At 44.1% G+C, this 22,888-nt stretch overlaps 3 protein-coding genes across 3 annotated transcripts; all 3 read right to left on the reverse strand.

Moving 5' to 3' along the window:
- Positions 1-1,131: 1,131 nt before the first annotated feature.
- LOC138841975 (uncharacterized) lies at positions 1,132-4,220 on the reverse strand. Its single transcript, XM_070043054.1, has 5 exons — positions 4,000-4,220; positions 3,624-3,817; positions 2,772-2,819; positions 2,145-2,371; positions 1,132-1,856 (listed from the first exon to the last, which is right to left on the reverse strand). The coding sequence occupies exons 1-5, from the start codon at positions 4,165-4,167 to the stop codon at positions 1,189-1,191; spliced, it is 1,305 nt and encodes a 434-aa protein (XP_069899155.1). The 5' UTR covers positions 4,168-4,220; the 3' UTR covers positions 1,132-1,188.
- Positions 4,221-9,739: 5,519 nt separating this feature from the next.
- LOC138841976 (uncharacterized) lies at positions 9,740-12,828 on the reverse strand. Its single transcript, XM_070043056.1, has 5 exons — positions 12,608-12,828; positions 12,232-12,425; positions 11,380-11,427; positions 10,753-10,979; positions 9,740-10,464 (listed from the first exon to the last, which is right to left on the reverse strand). Exons 1-5 carry the CDS (start codon positions 12,773-12,775, stop codon positions 9,797-9,799), a joined length of 1,305 nt encoding a protein of 434 aa, XP_069899157.1. The 5' UTR covers positions 12,776-12,828; the 3' UTR covers positions 9,740-9,796.
- A 2,119-nt stretch (positions 12,829-14,947) lies between these two features.
- LOC138842144 (uncharacterized) lies at positions 14,948-21,442 on the reverse strand. The gene is made up of 6 exons (XM_070043381.1): positions 21,222-21,442; positions 20,846-21,039; positions 19,994-20,041; positions 19,367-19,593; positions 18,473-19,076; positions 14,948-14,978 (listed from the first exon to the last, which is right to left on the reverse strand). The coding sequence occupies exons 1-6, from the start codon at positions 21,387-21,389 to the stop codon at positions 14,948-14,950; spliced, it is 1,272 nt and encodes a 423-aa protein (XP_069899482.1). The 5' UTR covers positions 21,390-21,442.
- Between the last annotated feature and the right edge of the window lie 1,446 nt (positions 21,443-22,888).

Genomic DNA, 22,888 nt, shown 5'->3' on the forward strand with positions numbered 1-22,888 from the left:
CTGATGAAGGCATAGAATTCCATTGTGTATATATACCACATTTTCTTAATCCGTTCATCTACTGAGGGGCATCTGGGTTGGTTCCATATCTTAGCTATGGTAAATAATGCTGCAATAAACATAGTTGTGCTGGTAGCTTTAGTCTGGTCTTTTCCTTGGTTTCAAACTACCATTGTGTGCCGGGTGGCAGTGGCTCACACCTGTAATTCAAGCTACTCAGGAGGCTTAGGTCTAAGGATCTCGGTTCACAGCCAGCCCAGGCAGGAAAGTCTGTGAGACTCTTACCTCCAATACACCACTAGAAAACCAGAAGTGGCGCTATGCCTCCAGTGGTAGAGCTGCAGAACACAGGGACAGCGTCTAAGCCAAGAGTTCAAGCCCCACGACTGACCAAAAATACCCAAAACAAACAAACTATCATCGCCCAAATTTTAAGCCTTAGATGTCTTCATCTTTTGTGCTAGTAGTGGAATTTTAACTCAGAGCCTTGAGCTTATTTTTTCTTCAGTGCTTAAACACACAACTGGAGCCATGAGTTCTTGACTTTTGCTGGCTCATTGGGTAAGTGTCTTTCAGATTTGTCTAGAAGGGCTGCTTTGAACCATCATCCTGAGGAATGATAGGGCACTCTTGAAGCTAGAATTATTGAGAAGGGCCATGACACCTGCCATGTCTTTGTCCATCTGGTTAAGTCTTATTTCTTCTATAGATGATGGCTTTTACTTTACAGTGTATATATTTCCTATGTTTTTGTTCAAATACTTTTTCCTCAAAGTAGATTTTTTATGTCATTTTGAGGTGAAAGTTTCTTATATATGTGCACAAAGCACAATGCGTGTGCATACAGACGTGAACTCACTGTTGGAACAAAGTTCCCTACGCAGTACTTTTAGTCTGGCTTTTGTCTCAATAGACAGAACAACTTTCAAGGGCATCTGGTTTGCTCTGTCCTAGAGCTTTAGCAGTGGCCCGATCACCCCATGCAGGCATGGGCTGGGTTCCTTGCACTCCCTGTGCATTGAACAGTTTCCTGTATATCCAGTGGGTTCCCTTGGGCAGCTCCAGGTCACTCTGTGTTTTGCCCCCACTCAAGACGCATGTGTCTGGGGTATCAGATTGTAGGTTGAAAAAAACACGGTATTTAGGATTCATGAATTGTACACCATAAACGTAGACATTTTAATAAACTTAGAAGAATAAATACAAATAACAATTGATAACTATCAGAACAAAAAGAAAAATATAGATATACCCAAGGAGAGGGGAGGGGAGCTCTAAGTCTAGGTCGGCCTCGAAGTGGCCTTCAGGCCCAAATTCCACCTCCCAGTCCTCATTGGGTTCTACCTCCTCCCAGAAGACAGGATTTTCTCCTGGAGTACAGGGAGGGGCAGATTCTAATTTCTCAGTTGGAGATTGGTTCTCCTGCAGCAGGACAGATTTGTCCACATATTCTGTGAGGACAGATGCACTTTCCTGAGGTGCATCTAATATTTGGGCCTCACCAATTGGTTCCCCTGCACACAGGCTGGGGACATTTTCCATTAACCCCGCATGTGATACTCTATCCAGCCCACCAGGAGGTGTGCTGCTCTGACTGGTTTGGGGCTGATCTGGGCCAACTTCCTTTAGGGTCCCTACAGGTGCATCTGTGTCCCCTGTGGGGTTCAGACCCAGTGGCATATCCACAGGAATCACCACCTCTTTGGGCCTCACTGCAAATGCATCTAACCCCTCTACATGCACATGCTTTGTGGAGTCCAGTGATGGCTCCAGATCTCCATCCATCACCGCCCCTGACATCACCGATGGCTTCTTTCTCTGGAGGTCAGGAGAAGCTGCTCTATGGCGGTCAAAACCTGAGAACAGAAAGAGGTCAAGCATTTTGAGAGTGGACTCTGGCTGTTAAAGTGGAAATAAACATCCATGAGGATCTAATGCAGGAAGTTGCAGTTTACTTTGGACTGAACACTGATGAGAAGGTAGGGTCTTTGCCATGAGTGGCGAAGTCCAAGTATTTTCAAAAATAGCACAAACACTGCCTGGCAGAGAATATCAGAAAAGGACATTCTGCCAACCTGGGTGGGAGCAAGCGCTCTCAGCCAGTTAGGACCCCCCCTAGAGGCCAGGGCTCCATCCCTACTCACAAGCTCTGAGGTGACTACACAGGGACTTCTTCCTCTTTTTCTTGTTCTCCTTCTTCATGGGCTCCTCCAGTTCACCAAGCAGAATGTGTAGGCGGAGGGCCAGGTCCGAGGAGGGCATGTGGAACATGGCATAATGGGTCAGTTCTTTGACGGTGTCTCGGTTCTGACGCTCACGGAAATCAGCAGGGTAGCAGTCCATCCACATAGTGAAGATGGAACAAAGGGTGCTGTGGGCAGATTGGTGACAAGAAGAGTGAGAGCCCGTCCTCCCCATCCTGAACCTCCATAGCCCCTTTCTGCAAGGACTCCTATTTGCAGACTGGCATGTTGGGAAGAGAGAATCCTGAGAGCAGGTTGATCTTCACAACCCACTTCTAGAAGATTCTGAAAGACAATACTCCAAAATCCTCATCATGATAGGTAACAAAAAGGTTGTTTTCCAACAGAGAGTCCACAAACACACCATAGCTGTGTCCTCTGCCTTCCATTCAAGTCCCAAGCCCCTCTCTGCCCCTTTGTTCAAATCCGAATTCGTGTGCAAAAGAGACAACTGCACTTGGAATCAGAAGCCTCAAAAATGTCCACTTTGAAAGAAGGTGGCTTTTCTTGGTGCCACAGTCCACTTACCTCTTAATTTTTTGTTCTTCCTCATAGTTATGGCCCCGGAATCTGTACCTATGAGAGGAGAGGAGGAAGTCAGCTCTCTGGTTCTATGGGACTGGCTCATCCAGATGGGAAGGAAGTCTGACACATCATTGAGACATGGCTACACAGTTCAGCGAAAATTCTGCTAGCAGGCTGATATGCATCTGTCCAAGGTAAATGTGCCCGTGGCTCATGCTTCTAATCCTGGCTGATCAGGAGCATGAAATCTCACAATCACAGTGTGAAGACAGTACTCTACTGTAAAGGTCTAAACACTCTAATTCTCAAAAGGCCAGAATTGACCCTGCAGTTCGATTGGTGCAGTGCTAGTCCTGAGCACCAATGGGACAGCATCAGGCCCTGATTTCAGGTTGCAGAACTGGCACACACATGAACATAATTGCTTCAGGGGTTATAAATCAGCCAAAATAATCCCTCCGTGACAGCTCAGAAGTGATCCAGCCTCCAGTCCACCGCCTCCTCCAGCCTTTCTTCTGTCTACATTACTTCACAGGCTTCCTAATGCTACTGAAATCTTATTTACTAATGGGAAATGTGATTTCCTAGAACCTCACCTAGGGGAGGGAAGAAGTTGGGTGACACAGGCACATGCCTGTAATCAGAGCCCTGATTTCTGCGTCTCCAGTAGTTTCTGAGGGAAATGCCCTGGGCAGGCCACTACCAAGAAACTAGCCAGGGTGTGCAATTCTTTGTCTCATGCCAAGCTCCATTAGAAGACCCCCGTAAAATCAACAGGTTCAGAGAGGTGTCAAGTATTCCCCAACTCGGCCAGGAGGGGCTGAGCAGCCCTGGATTGGAAAGGGAAACACTCACTTTTTAAATACAATATCCAGCACTTGCTCCATTGTCCCCCACTGCCTGTAATTGTGGAGGAAGGCTCCAACATAGAAGAGATCGCCTTTCTGGTAGGCAGGGACCAGGTTCATCACTACCGTGTCCAGAAGGCCTGCCTCCGGGCTCCATATATTGGATGGCACATTCAGGGTCAGGGCTGACTCAGTGTCACACTAAGGTGGTAAAAAGAATGAAAGAAAACCATGGAAATGAGAACACAGTTCAAAATGAACAATTGGGATCGAATGGATTGAAAAACTATACAGAAAGCCTTATCTCAGTGTAGGCAAAAGCACATAAGAAGCTTCTAGTGCGGGCAGGTTGGGGTTAAGTGGGTTTCCTCTCATGAGTATACCTTGCCTGAGTTGCCTCGTGTGTTCCTTGATGTCCTGTAGGAAAAACCCCTGAGATGCTGGCTTCGTGGCTTGCCACTGATCCAGTGTCTGCAGCTTTGGCTGAGGCACCCATAGCTCTCTTGCCTGAGACCGGAGTCTCGCTTTCCGCGAATACAACACAAGAACATCTTTCTCGTTCGCGAGTCGCAGGCCAAGTGAGCTGGCTTGAGCCAACTGTCGGGTACAGTTGCCTGCTATCAGGGTTCCGTGTTCTATTCCATTGTGAAGGAGGCAGGGTCACCTCTCAGGGCCCAATGACCTTTTACTGCTTCCTCACACAAGAAAAATCCCCTCCCCCATATCACCATGTGTACATGTAGACGTAGTTCAAAGCACATCTTGTTTGTCCAATCCTAAGTTGCTAGGCCCAGGCGCTGCTATGGCCTCAGCTTCCAAGAGCCAGTCCTAGGTCACATCCATGCCCTATTTGTCACTAGTCCTCTCCTTCTGCACAAATCATTTTGCTTCTCAGGGCCTTCTCTGCCTGCCACCTCCTTCTTGCACGTATTTTGACATCAACATCCTAGGTCATTGTTAACTTTCTGTAGCCTTATCTCTTGGTCCTTGAAGCCTCTCTGTTCTGTCATCTGGAGCTCATGCAAATACTTAGAAATGGGAAAGTCAAAGAAGTATTGGAAAATAAACAGTACACACATAATCAGACATTGTGACAGGTGTCCATTTTTGTAAGAGAGAAGTCTATTTTTTTATACTTGAATGAAATTTCATGGAGGCAAGCAGAGAAAGGAAGAGATGCTGCATTCCCTTATTATCACAACTAGGATTTCTTTTTACTATAGCTTTGAAGGATTTCGTATTTAAGGATAGAAAACTGCTCCTGTGCTTTTTACAAGCTATTCGTTTATACAGTTATTTGCCTCTGAAGTCTCGGCTTCTGTTTCCTATGATCTATCCTCCTCCTCAACACAAATGCGAAGGGGGGATTCCACAAATCCTGAGCTGTTGTTCATTCTCTGGATAAGAATTGAAGATACAATAGTGACTGTAATGTTGTGTGTGTGTCTGTGTGTTGTGTATGTCTGTGTCTGTGTCCGTGTGTCCATTGCCTGGCCTACATAATTGAGGATGCAAGTAGGTGGCCCAAGCTCTGAAAGATAACTGATTTGGAATAAAGCACTGGAACTTAGTGTATTTCTCCCGTTAGGGGATATATGAAGGACTTAGTATACCATTTATATAGGTAATTTATGCTCACTGACAAGTAAATGAAATCACCTTCTTCATTCCCAGGTACACATTCCACTTGGAAATGTGTCAGTTGATGTGGTGGTTGATTAAGACCATGGTGTGCAGGAAAAGATGTTAGAAGAAACTCGAGTTTAACTTCTTACATATACATACAGACATGAAAATAGATTTCTACCTAATTGTGCATATGTGGGCTAACATACACACACATGTTTTCTTGCTCCTGCCTCACTAGAAGAAGCCCACTTTAGTTCTAACAGCTCCATTTATAATGGCATTTTCCAATACAAGAAATTGTCAGTCTTGCTGAAGGCAGTGTTATTACCACCTTTGGATGGAAAGCAATACGATGAGCATATATCAGCATATCTACAACCAGATTTACAAAACCATAATTGTCTAACTATAACAGTTGTTGAAACACCAGTAGAAATGTAGAAGTCATGTAAAATTTCTGGGAGGTACACATGATGGCGAGCTAACATTTTATACAAACTTGAATCTCTGGACTCAGAGCATATAGGACAATTGTGTAGTACTTCAATAGCTTGATACAAGAGTGAGTACCGGTCCCAAACAACAATAAGCAACACTCGAGGACCGTCAGTTGTCTCAGGGTGACAAAATTCTTTTCTTATCACGTTTAAGTTAGGCTTCAAACCTTTGCTATGAGTCATTCACGTGACTTCTTAGAAAATCAGTTTCCAAACTCTTCCATGACTGGATGCTTGTGGGTAATGCGGGCAATGCTACCTAGTCAGGAGGGTAAATCTGAGCATCATGGTTCAATGCCAGGTCAGGCAGCAAAGTGCATGAGTCTCTTATCTCCAGTTAGCCACCAGAAAAATAGAAGGGTAGCTGTGACTCAAAGTGAAGAGCATTAACCTCCTGAAAATAGAGCTCAGAGACAGAGCCCACAACGTGAGTTCAAGCTCCACAGCCTACCACAAACAGAGAGAGAAACTTAGAGACAGAAATATCCCTGATCACTCCATTGAGAAATCTAAGATGTTTTCCTGTTCTTCCACAATTCACTACATAGTACCACATCATGCTTATCCATACTTGGCTAGCTAGCATCTATTTGGTGTTTCATAATTCATTCCACATGCTCCCATAGAACCTGAACAGCCATACACCCACTCACCAATTGGTTATTCTACATTTAGGCCAATAATATCTCCATGCCATCTACATGGTCAGCCGTATCATCTTTTCAGCACCATCACTGAATATGATTTCAATAATGAACACGTGGAGCACCCACAACTAAACCGTTTGCATAAATAGAAAACCTTTTGATTCATTAAGAAAAATTGTGTCCCACTTTAGAAAATATATTCTGAAAGGTCCTTACCTCCAGAGCATTTTTGTAGAAAAAAAAGACAGAGTGGAACCATCAAACTCTGAACATACAATGACTAAGAGGAATCTCTTTTAAGTAGTTTCCAGGGTGAAGTAAGTGGAGAGAGAAAAACAATCATACAACAGCCTGTCCTGTTCCCCATAGAGAAAAGACTCAGATTTGGCATAGCAGCTGGTGTCTGCAGGCTTCTTTGCTGTTTTCTTATGCAGGTAGTGGGTCATGAATTTCATGCTCTCACTTCAGTTGTTTCTACTGGTGGCTGGTGTTCTGCCACTTGAGCCAGTTCCCAGTTCCTGCTTCTTGAGGGTTAATTAGAGATATTATGACTTTCTAGTATTAAGAGAAACGAATCCCTCAAACTCAGCATTCTGCCTATTTGACTAAATTAATGGTCAGGAGCTAGTTTGTGAGGGGAAACTTCATTTCTTTTCTCTATTTGATATATGTACCTAAAGGATAAGTCTGGCTATTGCTAAACTAATATGTAATATTCCCATTTCTATATATATCGCTTTGAAAAATTGTGTAAGTATCGAACAGACGGAATACAATTACATGGGCAAGGTAATGAGTACATTTCTTATCAAGCATTGTTGCCTCCTCTTTTGTTTCCCCTTCCTATCCCTTCCCATCTCCCCCCCCCCACTGTCCCACTCTCCAAGACCCCCGCCCCCCAGGCCAAACTTGTAAAGTTCGTTTTTCCACAAAACAAGTTCGAATAACAAAAACGATACTTACCAGAAAGAACACTGCTGGAGCAATATCAATACCAAATTTCAAACTCTACTACAAAGCCATAGTAATCAAAACAGCTTGGTACTGGCACAAGAACAGACCTCAGGACCAATGGAATAGAATTGAAAACCCAGAAATGAACCTATAGACAGTTAGTCATCTAATCTTCCATAGGGGAGCTAAAAAAATCAAATGAAAGAAAGACAGCCTCTTCAGTAAATGGTGCTGGCAAAAGTGGTTAATCACTTGTAGAAAACTATAACTAGATCCTTATATATCACCTGCACCAGAATCAGCTCCAAATGGATCAAAGACCTCGGAGTCAAAGCAGACAACCGGAAAACATTACAGGATAGAATAGGAGAAATCCTAGGTCTCCTTGTCACAGGCTGAAATTTTCTTAATAGAGACTCAGAAACACAACAAACCAAAGAAAGTTTGGACAAATGGGATTGCATGAAATCGCAGAGCTTCTGTATGGCAAAGGACAGAGCTAGCAACATCAAAATAAAGCCCACAGATTGGGGGAAGATCTAAAATATATCTAAAATATACCTGGAACTCAAAAATTAAATTCCTCAATAAGAAATCTTCAAAGAAACAACTGCCCAATAAATATGTGGGCTAAAGACTTAAAGAGAAACTTCTCTGAAGACGAAGGAAGGATGGCCTATAGACACATGAAGAAATGTTGAACCTCTCTAGCCATCACAGAAATGCAAATCAAAACAATGAGTACATTTCTTATCAAGCATTGTTGCCTCCTCCTTTGTTTTCCCTTACCATACCTTCCCATCTTCCCCCCCAACCCGTCTTCTCCTAGCCCCCCACCCCCGCGCCAGAGTTGTAAAGTTCGTTCTTCGACATAATGTCTTGGACATCTCATTGTTGCATTGGGTCCACCTATATCCCAATTTAAACAATTTGTTTTTTCCCTTCCCCCTCCACAAATTATACCAATATCAAATTCAGTGAAAACAGGGGTTATACCGTGAGGAAGGGACATACAAAACAACAAAAAATTATCTTATAAATATGTTAGAAACAATAGCAAGAAAGGAAAAACATTTCAGTCCTTATCTTGGGGTTCATTTCACCTAATATCAACTTATCTGTTTCTTCATGTCTCAGACATATACTAGTTATTGCAAATAAGGGAAACCATGGCACCTAGGTATCTTGGCACCTGGCTTACTTCACTTAATATAATTTTTTCCAAGTCTTTCCATTTCCTAACAAATGGGACAATGTCATTCTTTCTGATGAAGGCATAGAATTCCATTGTGTATATATACCACATTTTCTTAATCCGTTCATCTACTGAGGGGCATCTGGGTTGGTTCCATATCTTAGCTATGGTAAATAATGCTGCAATAAACATAGTTGTGCTGGTAGCTTTAGTCTGGTCTTTTCCTTGGTTTCAAACTACCATTGTGTGCCGGGTGGCAGTGGCTCACACCTGTAATTCAAGCTACTCAGGAGGCTTAGGTCTAAGGATCTCGGTTCACAGCCAGCCCAGGCAGGAAAGTCTGTGAGACTCTTACCTCCAATACACCACTAGAAAACCAGAAGTGGCGCTATGCCTCCAGTGGTAGAGCTGCAGAACACAGGGACAGCGTCTAAGCCAAGAGTTCAAGCCCCACGACTGACCAAAAATACCCAAAACAAACAAACTATCATCGCCCAAATTTTAAGCCTTAGATGTCTTCATCTTTTGTGCTAGTAGTGGAATTTTAACTCAGAGCCTTGAGCTTATTTTTTCTTCAGTGCTTAAACACACAACTGGAGCCATGAGTTCTTGACTTTTGCTGGCTCATTGGGTAAGTGTCTTTCAGATTTGTCTAGAAGGGCTGCTTTGAACCATCATCCTGAGGAATGATAGGGCACTCTTGAAGCTAGAATTATTGAGAAGGGCCATGACACCTGCCATGTCTTTGTCCATCTGGTTAAGTCTTATTTCTTCTATAGATGATGGCTTTTACTTTACAGTGTATATATTTCCTATGTTTTTGTTCAAATACTTTTTCCTCAAAGTAGATTTTTTATGTCATTTTGAGGTGAAAGTTTCTTATATATGTGCACAAAGCACAATGCGTGTGCATACAGACGTGAACTCACTGTTGGAACAAAGTTCCCTACGCAGTACTTTTAGTCTGGCTTTTGTCTCAATAGACAGAACAACTTTCAAGGGCATCTGGTTTGCTCTGTCCTAGAGCTTTAGCAGTGGCCCGATCACCCCATGCAGGCATGGGCTGGGTTCCTTGCACTCCCTGTGCATTGAACAGTTTCCTGTATATCCAGTGGGTTCCCTTGGGCAGCTCCAGGTCACTCTGTGTTTTGCCCCCACTCAAGACGCATGTGTCTGGGGTATCAGATTGTAGGTTGAAAAAAACACGGTATTTAGGATTCATGAATTGTACACCATAAACGTAGACATTTTAATAAACTTAGAAGAATAAATACAAATAACAATTGATAACTATCAGAACAAAAAGAAAAATATAGATATACCCAAGGAGAGGGGAGGGGAGCTCTAAGTCTAGGTCGGCCTCGAAGTGGCCTTCAGGCCCAAATTCCACCTCCCAGTCCTCATTGGGTTCTACCTCCTCCCAGAAGACAGGATTTTCTCCTGGAGTACAGGGAGGGGCAGATTCTAATTTCTCAGTTGGAGATTGGTTCTCCTGCAGCAGGACAGATTTGTCCACATATTCTGTGAGGACAGATGCACTTTCCTGAGGTGCATCTAATATTTGGGCCTCACCAATTGGTTCCCCTGCACACAGGCTGGGGACATTTTCCATTAACCCCGCATGTGATACTCTATCCAGCCCACCAGGAGGTGTGCTGCTCTGACTGGTTTGGGGCTGATCTGGGCCAACTTCCTTTAGGGTCCCTACAGGTGCATCTGTGTCCCCTGTGGGGTTCAGACCCAGTGGCATATCCACAGGAATCACCACCTCTTTGGGCCTCACTGCAAATGCATCTAACCCCTCTACATGCACATGCTTTGTGGAGTCCAGTGATGGCTCCAGATCTCCATCCATCACCGCCCCTGACATCACCGATGGCTTCTTTCTCTGGAGGTCAGGAGAAGCTGCTCTATGGCGGTCAAAACCTGAGAACAGAAAGAGGTCAAGCATTTTGAGAGTGGACTCTGGCTGTTAAAGTGGAAATAAACATCCATGAGGATCTAATGCAGGAAGTTGCAGTTTACTTTGGACTGAACACTGATGAGAAGGTAGGGTCTTTGCCATGAGTGGCGAAGTCCAAGTATTTTCAAAAATAGCACAAACACTGCCTGGCAGAGAATATCAGAAAAGGACATTCTGCCAACCTGGGTGGGAGCAAGCGCTCTCAGCCAGTTAGGACCCCCCCTAGAGGCCAGGGCTCCATCCCTACTCACAAGCTCTGAGGTGACTACACAGGGACTTCTTCCTCTTTTTCTTGTTCTCCTTCTTCATGGGCTCCTCCAGTTCACCAAGCAGAATGTGTAGGCGGAGGGCCAGGTCCGAGGAGGGCATGTGGAACATGGCATAATGGGTCAGTTCTTTGACGGTGTCTCGGTTCTGACGCTCACGGAAATCAGCAGGGTAGCAGTCCATCCACATAGTGAAGATGGAACAAAGGGTGCTGTGGGCAGATTGGTGACAAGAAGAGTGAGAGCCCGTCCTCCCCATCCTGAACCTCCATAGCCCCTTTCTGCAAGGACTCCTATTTGCAGACTGGCATGTTGGGAAGAGAGAATCCTGAGAGCAGGTTGATCTTCACAACCCACTTCTAGAAGATTCTGAAAGACAATACTCCAAAATCCTCATCATGATAGGTAACAAAAAGGTTGTTTTCCAACAGAGAGTCCACAAACACACCATAGCTGTGTCCTCTGCCTTCCATTCAAGTCCCAAGCCCCTCTCTGCCCCTTTGTTCAAATCCGAATTCGTGTGCAAAAGAGACAACTGCACTTGGAATCAGAAGCCTCAAAAATGTCCACTTTGAAAGAAGGTGGCTTTTCTTGGTGCCACAGTCCACTTACCTCTTAATTTTTTGTTCTTCCTCATAGTTATGGCCCCGGAATCTGTACCTATGAGAGGAGAGGAGGAAGTCAGCTCTCTGGTTCTATGGGACTGGCTCATCCAGATGGGAAGGAAGTCTGACACATCATTGAGACATGGCTACACAGTTCAGCGAAAATTCTGCTAGCAGGCTGATATGCATCTGTCCAAGGTAAATGTGCCCGTGGCTCATGCTTCTAATCCTGGCTGATCAGGAGCATGAAATCTCACAATCACAGTGTGAAGACAGTACTCTACTGTAAAGGTCTAAACACTCTAATTCTCAAAAGGCCAGAATTGACCCTGCAGTTCGATTGGTGCAGTGCTAGTCCTGAGCACCAATGGGACAGCATCAGGCCCTGATTTCAGGTTGCAGAACTGGCACACACATGAACATAATTGCTTCAGGGGTTATAAATCAGCCAAAATAATCCCTCCGTGACAGCTCAGAAGTGATCCAGCCTCCAGTCCACCGCCTCCTCCAGCCTTTCTTCTGTCTACATTACTTCACAGGCTTCCTAATGCTACTGAAATCTTATTTACTAATGGGAAATGTGATTTCCTAGAACCTCACCTAGGGGAGGGAAGAAGTTGGGTGACACAGGCACATGCCTGTAATCAGAGCCCTGATTTCTGCGTCTCCAGTAGTTTCTGAGGGAAATGCCCTGGGCAGGCCACTACCAAGAAACTAGCCAGGGTGTGCAATTCTTTGTCTCATGCCAAGCTCCATTAGAAGACCCCCGTAAAATCAACAGGTTCAGAGAGGTGTCAAGTATTCCCCAACTCGGCCAGGAGGGGCTGAGCAGCCCTGGATTGGAAAGGGAAACACTCACTTTTTAAATACAATATCCAGCACTTGCTCCATTGTCCCCCACTGCCTGTAATTGTGGAGGAAGGCTCCAACATAGAAGAGATCGCCTTTCTGGTAGGCAGGGACCAGGTTCATCACTACCGTGTCCAGAAGGCCTGCCTCCGGGCTCCATATATTGGATGGCACATTCAGGGTCAGGGCTGACTCAGTGTCACACTAAGGTGGTAAAAAGAATGAAAGAAAACCATGGAAATGAGAACACAGTTCAAAATGAACAATTGGGATCGAATGGATTGAAAAACTATACAGAAAGCCTTATCTCAGTGTAGGCAAAAGCACATAAGAAGCTTCTAGTGCGGGCAGGTTGGGGTTAAGTGGGTTTCCTCTCATGAGTATACCTTGCCTGAGTTGCCTCGTGTGTTCCTTGATGTCCTGTAGGAAAAACCCCTGAGATGCTGGCTTCGTGGCTTGCCACTGATCCAGTGTCTGCAGCTTTGGCTGAGGCACCCATAGCTCTCTTGCCTGAGACCGGAGTCTCGCTTTCCGCGAATACAACACAAGAACATCTTTCTCGTTCGCGAGTCGCAGGCCAAGTGAGCTGGCTTGAGCCAACTGTCGGGTACAGTTGCCTGCTATCAGGGTTCCGTGTTCTATTCCATTGTGAAGGAGGCAGGGTCACCTCTCAGGGCCCAATGACCTTTTACTGCTTCCTCACACAAGAAAAATCCCCTCCCCCATATCACCATGTGTACATGTAGACGTAGTTCAAAGCACATCTTGTTTGTCCAATCCTAAGTTGCTAGGCCCAGGCGCTGCTATGGCCTCAGCTTCCAAGAGCCAGTCCTAGGTCACATCCATGCCCTATTTGTCACTAGTCCTCTCCTTCTGCACAAATCATTTTGCTTCTCAGGGCCTTCTCTGCCTGCCACCTCCTTCTTGCACGTATTTTGACATCAACATCCTAGGTCATTGTTAACTTTCTGTAGCCTTATCTCTTGGTCCTTGAAGCCTCTCTGTTCTGTCATCTGGAGCTCATGCAAATACTTAGAAATGGGAAAGTCAAAGAAGTATTGGAAAATAAACAGTACACACATAATCAGACATTGTGACAGGTGTCCATTTTTGTAAGAGAGAAGTCTATTTTTTTATACTTGAATGAAATTTCATGGAGGCAAGCAGAGAAAGGAAGAGATGCTGCATTCCCTTATTATCACAACTAGGATTTCTTTTTACTATAGCTTTGAAGGATTTCGTATTTAAGGATAGAAAACTGCTCCTGTGCTTTTTACAAGCTACTCGTTTATACAGTTATTTGCCTCTGAAGTCTTGGCTTCTGTTTCCTATGATCTATCCTCCTCCTCAACACAAATGCGAAGGGGGGATTCCACAAATCCTGAGCTGTTGTCCATTCTCTGGATAAGAATTGAAGATACAATAGTGACTGTAATGTTGTGTGTGTGTCTGTGTGTTGTGTATGTCTGTGTCTGTGTCCGTGTGTCCACTGCCTGGCGTACATAATTGAGGATGCAAGTAGGTGGCCCAAGCTCTGAAAGATAACTGATTTGGAATAAAGCACTGGAACTTAGTGTATTTCTCCCGTTAGGGGATATATGAAGGACTTAGTATACCATTTAGGTAGGTAATTTATACTCACTGACAAGTTAATGAAATCACCTTCTTCATTCCCAGGTACACATTCCACTTGGAAATGTGTCAGTTGATGTGGTGGTTGATTAAGACCATGGTGTGCAGGAAAAGATGTTAGAAGAAACTCGAGTTTAACTTCTTACATATACATACAGACATGAAAATAGATTTCTACCTACTTGTGCATGTGTGGGCTAACATACACACACATGTTTTCTTGCTCCTGCCTCACTAGAAGAAGCCCACTTTAGTTCTAACAGCTCCATTTATAATGGCATTTTCCAATACAAGAAATTGTCAGTCTTGCTGAAGGCAGTGTTATTACCACCTTTGGATGGAAAGCAGTACGATGAGCATATATCAGCATATCTACAACCAGATTTACAAAACCATAATTGTCTAACTATAACAGTTGTTGAAACACCAGTAGAAATGTAGAAGTCATGTAAAATTTCTGGGAGGTACACATGATGGCGAGCTAACATTTTATTCAAACTTGAATCTCTGGACTCAGAGCAATAGGACAATTGTGTAGTACTTCAATAGCTTGATACAAGAGTGAGTACCGGTCCCAAACAACAATAAGCAACACTCGAGGACCGTCAGTTGTCTCAGGGTGACAAAATTCTTTTCTTATCACGTTTAAGTTAGGCTTCAAACCTTTGCTATGAGTCATTCACGTGACTTCTTAGAAAATCGGTTTCCAAACTCTTCCATGACTGGATGCTTGTGGGTAATGCGGGCAATGCTACCTAGTCAGGAGGGTAAATCTGAGCATCATGGTTCAATGCCAGGTCAGGCAGCAAAGTGCATGAGTCTCTTATCTCCAGTTAGCCACCAGAAAAATAGAAGGGTAGCTGTGACTCAAAGTGAAGAGCATTAACCTCCTGAAAATAGAGCTCAGAGACAGAGCCCACAACGTGAGTTCAAGCTCCACAGCCTACCACAAACAGAGAGAGAAACTTAGAGACAGAAATATCCCTGATCACTCCATTGAGAAATCTAAGATGTTTTCCTGTTCTTCCACAATTCACTACATAGTACCACATCATGCTTATCCATACTTGGCTAGCTAGCATCTATTTGGTGTTTCATAATTCATTCCACATGCTCCCATAGAACCTGAACAGCCATACACCCACTCACCAATTGGTTATTCTACATTTAGGCCAATAATATCTCCATGCCATCTACATGGTCAGCCGTATCATCTTTTCAGCACCATCACTGAATATGATTTCAATAATGAACACGTGGAGCACCCACAACTAAACCGTTTGCATAAATAGAAAACCTTTTGATTCATTAAGAAAAATTGTGTCCCACTTTAGAAAATATATTCTGAAAGGTCCTTACCTCCAGAGCATTTTTGTAGAAAAAAAAGACAGAGTGGAACCATCAAACTCTGAACATACAATGACTAAGAGGAATCTCTTTTAAGTAGTTTCCAGGGTGAAGTAAGTGGAGAGAGAAAAACAATCATACAACAGCCTGTCCTGTTCCCCATAGAGAAAAGACTCAGATTTGGCATAGCAGCTGGTGTCTGCAGGCTTCTTTGCTGTTTTCTTATGCAGGTAGTGGGTCATGAATTTCATGCTCTCACTTCAGTTGTTTCTACTGGTGGCTGGTGTTCTGCCACTTGAGCCAGTTCCCAGTTCCTGCTTCTTGAGGGTTAATTAGAGATATTATGACTTTCTAGTATTAAGAGAAACGAATCCCTCAAACTCAGCATTCTGCCTATTTGACTAAATTAATGGTCAGGAGCTAGTTTGTGAGGGGAAACTTCATTTCTTTTCTCTATTTGATATATGTACCTAAAGGATAAGTCTGGCTATTGCTAAACTAATATGTAATATTCCCATTTCTATATATATCGCTTTGAAAAATTGTGTAAGTATCGAACAGACGGAATACAATTACATGGGCAAGGTAATGAGTACATTTCTTATCAAGCATTGTTGCCTCCTCTTTTGTTTCCCCTTCCTATCCCTTCCCATCTCCCCCCCCCCCCCCACTGTCCCACTCTCCAAGACCCCCGCCCCCCAGGCCAAACTTGTAAAGTTCGTTTTTCCACAAAACAAGTTCGAATAACAAAAACGATACTTACCAGAAAGAACACTGCTGGAGCAATATCAATACCAAATTTCAAACTCTACTACAAAGCCATAGTAATCAAAACAGCTTGGTACTGGCACAAGAACAGACCTCAGGACCAATGGAATAGAATTGAAAACCCAGAAATGAACCTATAGACAGTTAGTCATCTAATCTTCCATAGGGGAGCTAAAAAAATCAAATGAAAGAAAGACAGCCTCTTCAGTAAATGGTGCTGGCAAAAGTGGTTAATCACTTGTAGAAAACTATAACTAGATCCTTATATATCACCTGCACCAGAATCAGCTCCAAATGGATCAAAGACCTCGGAGTCAAAGCAGACAACCGGAAAACATTACAGGATAGAATAGGAGAAATCCTAGGTCTCCTTGTCACAGGCTGAAATTTTCTTAATAGAGACTCAGAAACACAACAAACCAAAGAAAGTTTGGACAAATGGGATTGCATGAAATTGCAGAGCTTCTGTATGGCAAAGGACAGAGCTAGCAACATCAAAATAAAGCCCACAGATTGGGGGAAGATCTAAAATATATCTAAAATATACCTGGAACTCAAAAAATTAAATTCCTCAATAAGAAATCTTCAAAGAAACAACTGCCCAATAAATATGTGGGCTAAAGACTTAAAGAGAAACTTCTCTGAAGACGAAGGAAGGATGGCCTATAGACACATGAAGAAATGTTGAACCTCTCTAGCCATCACAGAAATGCAAATCAAAACAATGAGTACATTTCTTATCAAGCATTGTTGCCTCCTCCTTTGTTTTCCCTTACCATACCTTCCCATCTTTCCCCCCAACCCGTCTTCTCCTAGCCCCCCACCCCCGCGCCAGAGTTGTAAAGTTCGTTCTTCGACATAATGTCTTGGACATCTCATTGTTGCATTGGGTCCACTTATATCCCAATTTAAACAATTTGTTTTTTCCCTTCCCCCTCCACAAATTATACCAATATCAAATTCAGTGAAAACAGGGGTTATACCGTGAGGGAGGGACATACAAAACAACAAAAAATTATCTTATAAATATGTTAGAAATAATAGCAAGAAAGGAAAAACATTTCAGTCCTTATCTTGGGGTTCATTTCACCTAATATCAACTTATCTGTTTCTTCATGTCTCAGACATATACTAGTTATTGCAAATAAGGGAAACCATGGCACCTAGGTATCTTGGCACCTGGCTTACTTCACTTAATATAATTTTTTCCAAGTCTTTCCATTTCCTAACAAATGGGACAATGTCATTCTTTCTGATGAAGGCATAGAATTCCATTGTGTATATATACCACATTTTCTTAATCCGTTCATCTACTGAGGGGCATCTGGGTTGGTTCCATATCTTAGCTATGGTAAATAATGCTGCAATAAACATAGTTGTGCTGGTAGCTTTAGTCTGGTCTTTTCCTTGGTTTCAAACTACCATTGTGTGCCGGGTGGCAGTGGCTCACACCTGTAATTCAAGCTACTCAGGAGGCTTAGGTCTAAGGATCTCGGTTCACAGCCAGCCCAGGCAGGAAAGTCTGTGAGACTCTTACCTCCAATACACCACTAGAAAACCAGAAGTGGCGCTATGCCTCCAGTGGTAGAGCTGCAGAACACAGGGACAGCGTCTAAGCCAAGAGTTCAAGCCCCACGACTGACCAAAAATACCCAAAACAAACAAACTATCATCGCCCAAATTTTAAGCCTTAGATGTCTTCATCTTTTGTGCTAGTAGTGGAATTTTAACTCAGAGCCTTGAGCTTATTTTTTCTTCAGTGCTTAAACACACAACTGGAGCCATGAGTTCTTGACTTTTGCTGGCTCATTGGGTAAGTGTCTTTCAGATTTGTCTAGAAGGGCTGCTTTGAACCATCATCCTGAGGAATGATAGGGCACTCTTGAAGCTAGAATTATTGAGAAGGGCCATGACACCTGCCATGTCTTTGTCCATCTGGTTAAGTCTTATTTCTTCTATAGATGATGGCTTTTACTTTACAGTGTATATATTTCCTATGTTTTTGTTCAAATACTTTTTCCTCAAAGTAGATTTTTTATGTCATTTTGAGGTGAAAGTTTCTTATATATGTGCACAAAGCACAATGCGTGTGCATACAGACGTGAACTCACTGTTGGAACAAAGTTCCCTACGCAGTACTTTTAGTCTGGCTTTTGTCTCAATAGACAGAACAACTTTCAAGGGCATCTGGTTTGCTCTGTCCTAGAGCTTTAGCAGTGGCCCGATCACCCCATGCAGGCATGGGCTGGGTTCCTTGCACTCCCTGTGCATTGAACAGTTTCCTGTATATCCAGTGGGTTCCCTTGGGCAGCTCCAGGTCACTCTGTGTTTTGCCCCCACTCAAGACGCATGTGTCTGGGGTATCAGATTGTAGGTTGAAAAAAACACGGTATTTAGGATTCATGAATTGTACACCATAAACGTAGACATTTTAATAAACTTAGAAGAATAAATACAAATAACAATTGATAACTATCAGAACAAAAAGAAAAATATAGATATACCCAAGGAGAGGGGAGGGGAGCTCTAAGTCTAGGTCAGCCTCGAAGTGGCCTTCAGGCCCAAATTCCACCTCCCAGTCCTCAGAGGGTTCTACCTCCTCCCAGAAGACAGGATTTTCTCCTGGAGTACAGGGAGGGGCAGATTCTAATTTCTCAGTTGGAGATTGGTTCTCCTGCAGCAGGACAGATTTGTCCACATATTCTGTGAGGACAGATGCACTTTCCTGAGGTGCATCTAATATTTGGGCCTCACCAATTGGTTCCCCTGCACACAGGCTGGGGACATTTTCCATTAACCCCGCATGTGATACTCTATCCAGCCCACCAGGAGGTGTGCTGCTCTGACTGGTTTGGGGCTGATCTGGGCCAACTTCCTTTAGGGTCCCTACAGGTGCATCTGTGTCCCCTGTGGGGTTCAGACCCAGTGGCATATCCACAGGAATCACCACCTCTTTGGGCCTCACTGCAAATGCATCTAACCCCTCTACATGCACATGCTTTGTGGAGTCCAGTGATGGCTCCAGATCTCCATCCATCACCGCCCCTGACATCACCGATGGCTTCTTTCTCTGGAGGTCAGGAGAAGCTGCTCTATGGCGACCAAAACCTGAGAACAGAAAGAGGTCAAGGATTTTGAGAGTGGACTCTGGCTGTTAACGTGGAAATAAATTTCCATGAGGATCTAATGCAGGAAGTTGCAGTTTACTTTGGACTGAACACTGATGAGAAGGTAGGGTCTTTCCCATGAGTGGCTAAGCCCGAGTATTTTCACAAATAGCACAAACACTGCCTGGCAGAGAATATCAGAAAAGGACATTGTGCCAACCTGGGTGGGAGCAAGCGCTCTCAGCCAGTTAGGACCCCCCCCCTAGAGGCCAGGGCCCCATCCCTACTCACAAGCTCTGAGGTGACTACACAGGGACTTCTTCCTCTTTTTCTTGTTCTCCTTCTTCATGGGCTCCTCCAGTTCACCAAGCAGAATGTGTAGGCGGAGGGCCAGGTCCGAGGAGGGCATGTGGAACATGGCATAATGGGTCAGTTCTTTGACGGTGTCTCGGTTCTGACGCTCACGGAAATCAGCAGGGTAGCAGTCCATCCACATAGTGAAGATGGAACAAAGGGTGCTGTGGGCAGATTGGTGACAAGAAGAGTGAGAGCCCGTCCTCCCCATCCTGAACCTCCATAGCCCCTTTCTGCAAGGACTCCTATTTGCAGACTGGCATGTTGGGAAGAGAGAATCCTGAGAGCAGGTTGATCTTCACAACCCACTTCTAGAAGATTCTGAAAGACAATACTCCAAAATCCTCATCATGATAGGTAACAAAAAGGTTGTTTTCCAACAGAGAGTCCACAAACACACCATAGCTGTGTCCTCTGCCTTCCATTCAAGTCCCAAGCCCCTCTCTGCCCCTTTGTTCAAATCCGAATTCGTGTGCAAAAGAGACAACTGCACTTGGAATCAGAAGCCTCAAAAATGTCCACTTTGAAAGAAGGTGGCTTTTCTTGGTGCCACAGTCCACTTACCTCTTAATTTTTTGTTCTTCCTCATAGTTATGGCCCCGGAATCTGTACCTATGAGAGGAGAGGAGGAAGTCAGCTCTCTGGTTCTATGGGACTGGCTCATCCAGATGGGAAGGAAGTCTGACACATCATTGAGACATGGCTACACAGTTCAGCGAAAATTCTGCTAGCAGGCTGATATGCATCTGTCCAAGGTAAATGTGCCCGTGGCTCATGCTTCTAATCCTGGCTGATCAGGAGCATGAAATCTCACAATCACAGTGTGAAGACAGTACTCTACTGTAAAGGTCTAAACACTCTAATTCTCAAAAGGCCAGAATTGACCCTGCAGTTCGATTGGTGCAGTGCTAGTCCTGAGCACCAATGGGACAGCATCAGGCCCTGATTTCAGGTTGCAGAACTGGCACACACATGAACATAATTGCTTCAGGGGTTATAAATCAGCCAAAATAATCCCTCCGTGACAGCTCAGAAGTGATCCAGCCTCCAGTCCACCGCCTCCTCCAGCCTTTCTTCTGTCTACATTACTTCACAGGCTTCCTAATGCTACTGAAATCTTATTTACTAATGGGAAATGTGATTTCCTAGAACCTCACCTAGGGGAGGGAAGAAGTTGGGTGACACAGGCACATGCCTGTAATCAGAGCCCTGATTTCTGCGTCTCCAGTTGTTTCTGAGGGAAATGCCCTGGGCAGGCCACTACCAAGAAACTAGCCAGGGTGTGCAATTCTTTGTCTCATGCCAAGCTCCATTAGAAGACCCCCGTAAAATCAACAGGTTCAGAGAGGTGTCAAGTATTCCCCAACTCGGCCAGGAGGGGCTGAGCAGCCCTGGATTGGAAAGGGAAACACTCACTTTTTAAATACAATATCCAGCACTTGCTCCATTGTCCCCCACTGCCTGTAATTGTGGAGGAAGGCTCCAACATAGAAGAGATCGCCTTTCTGGTAGGCAGGGACCAGGTTCATCACTACCGTGTCCAGAAGGCCTGCCTCCGGGCTCCATATATTGGATGGCACATTCAGGGTCAGGGCTGACTCAGTGTCACACTAAGGTGGTAAAAAGAATGAAAGAAAACCATGGAAATGAGAACACAGTTCAAAATGAACAATTGGGATCGAATGGATTGAAAAACTATACAGAAAGCCTTATCTCAGTGTAGGCAAAAGCACATAAGAAGCTTCTAGTGCGGGCAGGTTGGGGTTAAGTGGGTTTCCTCTCATGAGTATACCTTGCCTGAGTTGCCTCGTGTGTTCCTTGATGTCCTGTAGGAAAAACCCCTGAGATGCTGGCTTCGTGGCTTGCCACTGATCCAGTGTCTGCAGCTTTGGCTGAGGCACCCATAGCTCTCTTGCCTGAGACCGGAGTCTCGCTTTCCGCGAATACAACACAAGAACATCTTTCTCGTTCGCGAGTCGCAGGCCAAGTGAGCTGGCTTGAGCCAACTGTCGGGTACAGTTGCCTGCTATCAGGGTTCCGTGTTCTATTCCATTGTGAAGGAGGCAGGGTCACCTCTCAGGGCCCAATGACCTTTTACTGCTTCCTCACACAAGAAAAATCCCCTCCCCCATATCACCATGTGTACATGTAGACGTAGTTCAAAGCACATCTTGTTTGTCCAATCCTAAGTTGCTAGGCCCAGGCGCTGCTATGGCCTCAGCTTCCAAGAGCCAGTCCTAGGTCACATCCATGCCCTATTTGTCACTAGTCCTCTCCTTCTGCACAAATCATTTTGCTTCTCAGGGCCTTCTCTGCCTGCCACCTCCTTCTTGCACGTATTTTGACATCAACATCCTAGGTCATTGTTAACTTTCTGTAGCCTTATCTCTTGGTCCTTGAAGCCTCTCTGTTCTGTCATCTGGAGCTCATGCAAATACTTAGAAATGGGAAAGTCAAAGAAGTATTGGAAAATAAACAGTACACACATAATCAGACATTGTGACAGGTGTCCATTTTTGTAAGAGAGAAGTCTATTTTTTTATACTTGAATGAAATTTCATGGAGGCAAGCAGAGAAAGGAAGAGATGCTGCATTCCCTTATTATCACAACTAGGATTTCTTTTTACTATAGCTTTGAAGGATTTCGTATTTAAGGATAGAAAACTGCTCCTGTGCTTTTTACAAGCTACTCGTTTATACAGTTATTTGCCTCTGAAGTCTTGGCTTCTGTTTCCTATGATCTATCCTCCTCCTCAACACAAATGCGAAGGGGGGATTCCACAAATCCTGAGCTGTTGTCCATTCTCTGGATAAGAATTGAAGATACAATAGTGACTGTAATGTTGTGTGTGTGTCTGTGTGTTGTGTATGTCTGTGTCTGTGTCCGTGTGTCCACTGCCTGGCGTACATAATTGAGGATGCAAGTAGGTGGCCCAAGCTCTGAAAGATAACTGATTTGGAATAAAGCACTGGAACTTAGTGTATTTCTCCCGTTAGGGGATATATGAAGGACTTAGTATACCATTTAGGTAGGTAATTTATACTCACTGACAAGTTAATGAAATCACCTTCTTCATTCCCAGGTACACATTCCACTTGGAAATGTGTCAGTTGATGTGGTGGTTGATTAAGACCATGGTGTGCAGGAAAAGATGTTAGAAGAAACTCGAGTTTAACTTCTTACATATACATACAGACATGAAAATAGATTTCTACCTACTTGTGCATGTGTGGGCTAACATACACACACATGTTTTCTTGCTCCTGCCTCACTAGAAGAAGCCCACTTTAGTTCTAACAGCTCCATTTATAATGGCATTTTCCAATACAAGAAATTGTCAGTCTTGCTGAAGGCAGTGTTATTACCACCTTTGGATGGAAAGCAATACGATGAGCATATATCAGCATATCTACAACCAGATTTACAAAACCATAATTGTCTAACTATAACAGTTGTTG

Source organism: Dipodomys merriami, unplaced genomic scaffold (assembly GCF_024711535.1).
Source record: "Dipodomys merriami isolate MVZ:Mamm:240054 unplaced genomic scaffold, mDipMer1.0.p SCAF_33, whole genome shotgun sequence".
In the NCBI taxonomy this organism is placed as follows: domain Eukaryota; kingdom Metazoa; phylum Chordata; class Mammalia; order Rodentia; family Heteromyidae; genus Dipodomys; species Dipodomys merriami.

Excerpts from the sequence above, each read along its gene's own strand:
- LOC138841975 (XM_070043054.1), bottom strand. The coding sequence starts at position 4,167 with ATGTTCTTGTGTTGTATTCGCGGAAAGCGAGACTCCGGTCTCAGGCAA. Across the intron at positions 2,820-3,623 it reads CTGGATATTGTATTTAAAAA|GTACAGATTCCGGGGCCATA; the intron begins GTGAGTGTTTCC and ends CTCCTCTCATAG. Across the intron at positions 1,857-2,144 it reads GTGTAGTCACCTCAGAGCTT|GTTTTGACCGCCATAGAGCA; the intron begins GTGAGTAGGGAT and ends TTCTGTTCTCAG.
- LOC138841976 (XM_070043056.1), bottom strand. The coding sequence starts at position 12,775 with ATGTTCTTGTGTTGTATTCGCGGAAAGCGAGACTCCGGTCTCAGGCAA. Across the intron at positions 12,426-12,607 it reads CACGAGGCAACTCAGGCAAG|TGTGACACTGAGTCAGCCCT; the intron begins GTATACTCATGA and ends TTACCACCTTAG. Across the intron at positions 10,980-11,379 it reads GAAGAACAAAAAATTAAGAG|CACCCTTTGTTCCATCTTCA; the intron begins GTAAGTGGACTG and ends ATCTGCCCACAG.
- LOC138842144 (XM_070043381.1), bottom strand. The coding sequence starts at position 21,389 with ATGTTCTTGTGTTGTATTCGCGGAAAGCGAGACTCCGGTCTCAGGCAA. Across the intron at positions 20,042-20,845 it reads CTGGATATTGTATTTAAAAA|GTACAGATTCCGGGGCCATA; the intron begins GTGAGTGTTTCC and ends CTCCTCTCATAG. Across the intron at positions 19,077-19,366 it reads GTGTAGTCACCTCAGAGCTT|GTTTTGGTCGCCATAGAGCA; the intron begins GTGAGTAGGGAT and ends TTCTGTTCTCAG.